The following is an 8,092-nucleotide window of genomic DNA, read 5'->3' as shown; positions in this document are numbered from 1 at the left end:
AGCCATTCAATCTTCAGCTATTCAGAAATCTTCCCCTCAAATGTTCATCTAGTGCAATTTGAAGAAGAAACAGTGCCAGGCATTGGAGTGAGAATCTTCACAGAAAAACGTCTGCCCAGAGGCAGATGAGGTCCTTCAGCTCCAGTGCTGATTGGTTCCCTTCCTAGGGACTCCCCAGTCCTACCACACATGGAAACATCCAGAGGTTTTTATTCTTTCTGGCAGGTACATAAGATCCATTAGGTTTGAGCTGTGTTGACTACCACTGCTTTTTCCTTGGTCTCAATTATGTCTTGGAAGATGGCTCTGCAGATCCCTGGAGGCTTTTGGGCAGCAGCTGTGACCGCGATGCTGGTGATGCTGAGCACCCCAGTGGCTGAGGCCAGAGACTTTCCCAGTAAGTGCAGGGCAGCTGCTCTCGAGAGCCACCACTCTGGGAACAGGCTCTCCTTGGGTCGGGGCATGGGGGATGGTGATCTCCATGATCTCAGAACACAGTCTTTTATCACCATTTATTCTTTTTGGGAAATAGAGCTATGTTGCATTTTTATTTCCACCTTATAATGGGTGAGGTGAGGATAATCCAACCCCAATCCCACAGGCTTAAGCCTGAAGGAGGAGAGAGGAAAGAGGAGACAAAATGTGCATTTACTACCCGTGACAGGACAAAGTGACCGTGGAGCGATTTTTGAAGATGTGCATTTCCCCAAAGACACAGTAGGATTTTTCTGCACTGGGAAATGTAAGGCAGCAATGGTGTCTGTAGTGTCTGTATTGGAGGTAAAGGAGTCTATACTACTGACTCGAGTGGAGAGTTTGTGGAGGCAAACTCTTAGTGCTGAGGGAAGGTGACTGGATGACCACAAACAGGGAGTCTTACTTCGGGTTTCACTGATTTATGGGCAAAAGATGACTTGAGTGGGATTCAGGGACCTGAGTTGATGGTGGACTGAATTTAGTATGACAGAAAGGAGGAGGTAAAGAAGGAAAATAATGCATATTGAGAAACCACTCCATTCAGACACAGGACAATACTTTCTATAAATTCTCTCTCACTCCTGCTAACATCCTATGTGTAGGTATCATGATTTTCCTTTTACGTAATTATACTTGTGATATGGATATTCTGTTAAGTAACCTGCCCAAGCTGGTGATTGACTCAGTTTAATTGGACTCTATAGAATTCAAAAGCTTGGGCTCTTTCCATGAATAAATGTTTCCTTCTAGGACTCCGGAGGTGTAAGTCCTTTCTAACACAGAAGTGAGTGAACCTCACAGGGCACTTGGGCGGGTATAGCAGAAAGGGAGTAAATCCAGGCATGGGTTTACTTGGTCTGTTGCCCAGGGACCAAGAGAATACTTACATCAGGACGAGAACAAGCTTAATTCCTGAACCTTTCTCGTTATTCCCTTGAACTCTCAAATTTATGTGGATAACTCTGAGATTCCCAGGAGCTCCATGGAAAATGGGATTTCATGCGACAGCGCCCTGATCTAAGAGCAGAGGTCAGTGTAGAATCGGTCCGACTGCCCTCTTCACTTGGTTCACAGGCTCAGGCCAGGGACTGGGCTTTCCCTCTTACCTCCCTAAAGGAAGGCAGATTCCCGAGGCCCTCAGAGAGGGCGGGCAGGGCTGGGGCAGAGACGCCTCGAGGATCCCAGGTCCAGAGCACGAGGCACGGGCCCAGCCAAGAACTCAATTTCGCGTGGACGGGTTTCGCAGCTGCTGGCCGGGTCAGGGCGGCGGCTGCAGGGTGCGGTCCGGCTGGGGGCTGGGGCTAGGGCCGGGCTGGGGCCTGACTGACCCGCCGTGATTCCCCGCAGAGGATTTCTTGGTCCAGTTTAAGGGCATGTGCTACTTCACCAACGGGACAGAGCGCGTGCGGGGTGTGGCCAGATACATCTATAACCGCGAGGAGTACGGGCGCTTCGACAGCGACGTTGGGGAGTTCCGGGCGGTGACCGAGCTGGGGCGGAGCATCGAGGACTGGAACAACTATAAGGACTTCTTGGAGCAGGAGCGGGCCGCGGTGGATAAGGTGTGCAGACACAACTACGAGGCGGAGCTACGCACGACCTTGCAGCGGCGAGGTGAGCGTCATCGTCCTTCCGCGGGGCTCACCTTTGGCCGGGGCCCGAGTCTCTGCGCACAGAGGGGCGAGGACGGCGCGGCCTCAAGGACCGAGCCCTGGTCCATCCCAGCGTACAGAAAGGTGGCGGGGGTATGGAGGCTGGGGGTAGTATCGGAGGGGCGGGGATCTAGGGCAGAGCAGGGGGATGCACAAACGCAGCCCTTAGTTCCCTGCAGGGTTGGGTTAGGCTGCCCAGTGTGTCCCCAGCCTCCCCGTCCATCGGCCTTGTCCTCTGCTCTGCATGTTCTTGCCTCGTGCCTTATGCGTTTGCCTCCTCGTGCCTTACCTTCGCTAAGCAGTTCTTTCTGCCCCGAATGCCCGCCGTCTTCCCCTGCCCGCCAGCCCCACTAGCACTGCCCCACCCAGCAAGGCCCACTTGCACAGCTCGCGCCGCAGGAAGCTTCAGGCTTGGCCTGGTGGAGTTAGGGCTGCTCCACAACTGCGCGCAGGGCATCCAACAATTACAGTTGTGAAATAAGATATTTTAACTTTTGGCTTCAAATTATTATTCATCGTAATTCTGTTTTCTTAAATGGCTGTCATTCATGGCGGAGCTCTTTGAGGTGAGAGTATTTTAATCATTTCATGCCTGGTACCTGACTCGTGGACTGGCATGTGGTATGAGCTCAATGATCTTCTGTTTAATGAATAAATGTGCTCAGCTGGCCTTCCACTTAGGCTCAAGAGAAAGCAGAGGATAAATAGAGCCTTAAAGATGGACTTTATCAATTATTGTCTATTATTTTGCTTAATGCTTTAAACTCTTATTGACTTGGATCTTAATAAGGTTTGTGAATGCAGTCTAGGGAAAAAGGTGTTTGCTGAAAATAAAAACAACGCTTGAATCGTGTTATAAGGCAGTTTTAATTTCTTAGAAAAGCTGAACAAATGGCACAATGAAAAGAGCAGAAGCTTTGAAATAAATAGATTGAAGCCACTAAATTATTGAATAAAAATAGTTTCAGGTTGCTTTTGGAGTAGATTTTCTCCCTCCCCCCATCACTATCCACTTCAGGGATAAACATTCTGAACGTCAATTTTACCCACTTAGTGAGCACTTATTTCTAGACAATTGCCTTAGCGAACACCATCTATGTTATGTCATTTAATAGCACAGTTACCTGTGCATTAGAGATTAGCTTCACCACTTTATATATCCTAATATTGGTACATGATAAACACTTTAAGTAATCAACCCACAATTATGCACCAGGACCTGAAGCCTCCTCCAAAATGCACAGCATTCTTTATGTTCTTCACTACTTGTCGACACAGCCTAAGGGAAGTAAAGCCTTGTTAAAGCCAATTTTGATAAGAAACAGCAGTGAGTCTATTCCTGCCTGTTTTCACTGTTAATGGGACAAAGTGATACTTTCAAGGCATTGAAAATTCACTGATTAATCAATCCCTAGTCTGACCCCAGTGTTATCTATACAGGTTCACAAAACTTTCTTGCCTTCTTCTGACCCACATCCTAATGCTGTCAAGTACCTATACTTTTGCCATTTCAAGTCTATTTCAATAAAAGTTATTCTATTATTTTTTTCTCATGAATTTGTGCCCTCTATTTTTACTTTCAATCTTTTGAAGATGAGCAAATCTTATAAGTCCTCACATAGCTGACTGTTATTTCGTCAGACTCCAGGAAGGAGGACCTAAAGAAAAGTTCAAGTCCAAGCAGGAACCATGATTCCTTCCAGACAATGGCTCATGAGTGCTGTTTAATTGAGGTGCCACCTACTGACCTCAGCAATCCCAGCTATATGTATATGTTCGCATTACAGGCACATTCACCCAGGCCAACCTCTCACAGATCTCAGAATATTTCCTATGGAGAACATACATGATCATGTTTGATTTCAGAACAAGAAAGTAATTCTCAATAGCAAGGGGATGGAGTAGGGTAGGCAGCTAGTGATTAAACTATCTTGAGTGTTAAAAGGAAATTAAGAAAAAGCAGGAAAATGAGAGAACATATTACCAAGTAAATAAAGCATACATTAAATATTTACTATAATTTTACACTAAAGAAATAAAGGAAACGCAGTAAAATGGCCAGAGAGGTAAAGGTTAAGATGTATAAAATATGCAGGGAAAGATGTGTCATTTTTGACCATGAGCAGCACTCTGAGAAGATAAAGGAACTGAGTTATGGGCAAACATGATGTTTGATCAGTGTTAGTTTTTTTCAAGGTCCGCCTACTTTTCCTTCAAATATTACAAACTTTTGAAATAACATTCAATTTTTTGGTCTCTGTTACTAGATTGCAAGTTCTATAAAGGCAGGAACCAGGGTCTGTTGTTTGTTTTTGGATTCTCAGTGATTGTCAAATTTATATTTGTTGAAGGAACCTTAATCCAAGACTTGGACTCCAGGTATCTTTCCATTCTGGTTCCAAGGAGGGACCCTTCCTCATGGCAGGTGTGCTGTGTGGTCTCACGTCTCACTCCTGTATCTTTCCCTGTCTGTTACTGCCCTCAGTGGAGCCCACAGTGACCATCTCCCCATCCAGGACAGAGGCCCTCAACCACCACAACCTGCTGGTCTGCTCGGTGACAGATTTCTATCCAGCCCAGATCAAAGTCCAGTGGTTTCGGAATGACCAGGAGGAGACAGCTGGCGTTGTGTCCACCTCCCTCATTAGGAACGGTGACTGGACCTTCCAGATCCTGGTGATGCTGGAAATGACTCCCCAGCGTGGAGACGTCTATACCTGCCACGTGGAGCACCCCAGCCTCCAGAGCCCCATCACTGTGGAGTGGCGTGAGGGGAAACTGATTTCCTTTTACTGTGGGCCCCACAAGACAAATGGCAGAGCTCCCGCTGATCCTTCCCATCCCATCTCTTGTCCCTGACATCACTACTGAGCTGGGAATCACAGGAGACTAGAGCACCTGTTGCCCCATGGCGAGCACATCAGATGAATCCTGATCTCATTGTCTTTCCAGATACCAGGGAGATCACTCTACACATTTGTATTAGTCCATTCTTGTACTGCTACAAAGAAATCTCTGAGACTGAGTAGTTTATAAAGAAAAGAGGTTTAATTGCCTCTTCTCACTCCACTATAAAGAAATACCTGAGAATGGGTAATTTATAAAGAGAAGAGGTTTAATTGGCTTATGGTTCTGTGGCTGTAGGGGAAGCATAGTGGCTTCTGCTTATGGGGAGGCATAAGGAAGCTCATGACATAATCATGGCAGAAGGAAAAGAGGGAGTGAGGTGTCTCACATGGCAGGAGCAGGAACATGAGAGAGAGGGGGTTGGTGCTACGCAGTTTTACATAACCAGATCTCATGAAAACCCACTATTGTAATCACAGTACTAAGGAAGATGGTGACAAGAATCTGGTCTAATGATCCAGTCACCTCCCACCAGCCTCTACCTCCAACATTGTTAATTACAATTGAACATGAAATTTGGGTGGGGCCATAGATTCAAACCATATCAACACTGCTAAAGCCCCAGAACCCAGCTCTGACAGCTATGAGAGACTGACTGTTAGGGCTGGTGACTGGGGCCTTAGGGTTTAAGGTTATGGATGAAGTCCTGAGGGGCAGGGGTGTGCTTCCTCCTCTCCCTCACCCACCCATTGTGTCCAAAGACCTATTGGCTGGTCTTTCCCTTCCCTAGGGTGGTCAGACTGGAGAACTAGTGTCCCCTGACACCTCCACCTCCTGTACCAAGGACATTATGGGGTATGGGGACAAACATTGACACTCAGGCTCTGCTCTTTAGGGGCTCAGTCTGAATCTGCCCAGAGCAAGATGCTGAGTGGCGCTGGAGGCTTCGTGCTGGGGCTGATCTTCCTCGGGTTGGGCCTTATCATCCGTCACAGGGGTCAGAAAGGTGAGGAACCCCAGGGGGAAATGGGGAAGATGGGCTGTGACCCAGACCCTCTGTTCAGAGAGGTTCTGTTTCTAGATGTAGCTCTTTCCTCCTGACCCTGAGAGGAATTACGAGGAGACAGGACAAGATTGGAGGAGGCATTGGAATCTGATTTTACTGGGTGAATGGTTGCGCTGCCAGAGCTGACTGATAGAGCTTATTCCAGGGTGTCCTTACCATTCATCATTGTCTCACTGGCTCCTTTCTAAAAGCTTCCTCCATTAAGAGGGTCAGAGCCTTGGCCTCCTTGCCTTCTAGTGACGATTTCCTTTGTTTTGGGGGATTTTAACTTAGGGTGCTTAAGGACTTAAAGAACATGGGAGGGAAGAGGATATAACCCCAATTAAACTACATGTGTCATTTTCCTTTGGGGTGAGATAGTGGTTGTTTGTTTAACAAGAACTTCCTCTGTATAACTTCCTTTTGTAGGACCTCGAGGGCTTCCACCAGCGGGTAATATTTCAGCCGTGATCCAGTTGGGGGAGAGGGCACAGGCATAAGAGGGAAGAGCCATGGTGAAACCCCATCTCTACTAAAAATACAAAAATTAGCTGGACGTGGTGGTGTGCATCTGTAATCCTGGCCACTTGGGAGGTTGAGGCAAGAGAATCACTTGAACCCGGGAGGCAGAGGTTGCAGTGAGCCAAGATCGCACCACTGCACTCCAGTCTGGGCGACAGAGCTAGACTCTGTCTCAAAAAAAAAAAAAAAAAAAAAAAGAAGAGCATGAGCGGAGTGTTCCAGGGCACAGTGGTCTCTGTTCATGGCCTATTTGCTGCTATGAGGGTTAAGACTTAGGGGAGAAGTTTGCCAGTTTCTAGGAATCTCCAGAGATTGTTTCCCAGAACCAGGCCTTAACTCTGGTGGCATCTTTTTGTGAAATGTGGGGACAGAGCCACATCTTGAATGTCAGATAGTAGGGTGATGCCCACTTTGTGCCACATTTTGTTAGCTATGGCCTGTAGGCATTTTCAGTGACTAAAAGAGGCTGCTAGTGGTGGAGATGAAGTGTCATCGAATTTACTAAAAAAATCAAACCCTTCATATTACCCAGAAGGGTAACTGCTGTTTCCCCACCTCCACATATCTGCATCAAGCTGAAGTTCTGTGTCCTCATGAGCTGATTTTACCTTTACACAGATATTGGGGAACGTGATGACGATATGCCCCGGACCTCAGCATCCTCTGTTTGATGCTGCAGAGGAAACTGAGGAGTGGGGGAGAGGGTGTGTCCCTCAGGGTACCCTGTGCTGATCATGCCTCGTCTCTCTTCTCCAGGGCTCCTGCACTGACTCCTGAGGACTTTTGTCTGGATTGGTCATCACTCTTCTGTAATGCCCACCTGCCCCTGCCCAGAATTCCTAGCTGCCTGTGTCACCCTGTCCCACTGAGGTCAGAGTCCTACAGTGGCTCTCACACAGCCACCAGGTCACCTTCTGTGATCCCCACCCCAAGGCACTGGCTGTGACTCTGCTTCCTGCATTGACCCAGAGCCTCCACCTATGCACTGCAAGCTGTGTCTACTCAGGACCCAAGGGGCTTCTCTGTTTCCATTCTCCCCCAACAGACCTGTCAAGAGAAGCACGACAAACAAAATCATTTACCTGACTTTAGTGCTTTTTCCCATAATTAAACATGATTCTGAGTTATCTGTATTTGGAACTTCCTTAACTGAACAGAGGTAGGAAATCACTGCCAAGTGAAAGAACATACCTTGAGGTGACCCAGCCAAACTGTGGCTAGAAAGAGGGTTGTACTTTGAAAAGACACTGAAAGCATCTTGGGATGCAAAGTAAGGGTAGGCAGAGAAGGTAGAAAATCAATTCAGTCATCACATCATTCATGGTTCTTTAATAATGATGTTCAGTGCAATAGGACATCCCAGCCTCTCTTCTGGTTTGGCAAGTGTTGTCTAAGTAAGCATGGTGGAATTGTTTGGGGACAACTATAGTGATTGATGTTTCAAATATATTCTGGCTGGCAAGTCACATCAATCAAGACTAATTTTTATTTTTAAGAAAGCATAACCAGCAATGAAAGTACTATTTTTGGTTCCAGATGATAGACACCC

At 47.0% G+C, this 8,092-nt stretch overlaps 1 protein-coding gene across 3 annotated transcripts; it reads left to right on the top strand.

The window, feature by feature from the left end:
• The first annotated feature begins 238 nt into the window (after positions 1-238).
• Positions 239-7,670, top strand: LOC100442586 (HLA class II histocompatibility antigen, DQ beta 2 chain). Of its 3 annotated transcripts, none has more exons than XM_009237098.3 (5): positions 239-397; positions 1,825-2,091; positions 4,615-4,896; positions 6,451-6,474; positions 7,300-7,670. In XM_009237098.3, the coding sequence occupies exons 1-5, from the start codon at positions 289-291 to the stop codon at positions 7,311-7,313; spliced, it is 696 nt and encodes a 231-aa protein (XP_009235373.2). In that variant the 5' UTR covers positions 239-288; the 3' UTR covers positions 7,314-7,670. The 3 variants fall into 3 exon arrangements, with proteins under 3 accessions (XP_009235373.2, XP_054413343.1, XP_002809162.2); XM_054557368.2 differs by lacking the exon at positions 6,451-6,474 and adding an exon at positions 5,872-5,982 and having other exon boundaries at positions 7,300-7,669; XM_002809116.5 differs by lacking the exon at positions 7,300-7,670 and adding an exon at positions 5,872-5,982 and having other exon boundaries at positions 286-397; positions 6,451-6,521.
• The last annotated feature ends 422 nt before the right edge of the window (positions 7,671-8,092 follow it).

Source organism: Pongo abelii, chromosome 5, assembly GCF_028885655.2.
Source record: "Pongo abelii isolate AG06213 chromosome 5, NHGRI_mPonAbe1-v2.0_pri, whole genome shotgun sequence".
NCBI classification, from domain to species: Eukaryota; Metazoa; Chordata; class Mammalia; order Primates; family Hominidae; genus Pongo; species Pongo abelii.
This window is presented reverse-complemented; position numbering and strand designations above follow the sequence as displayed.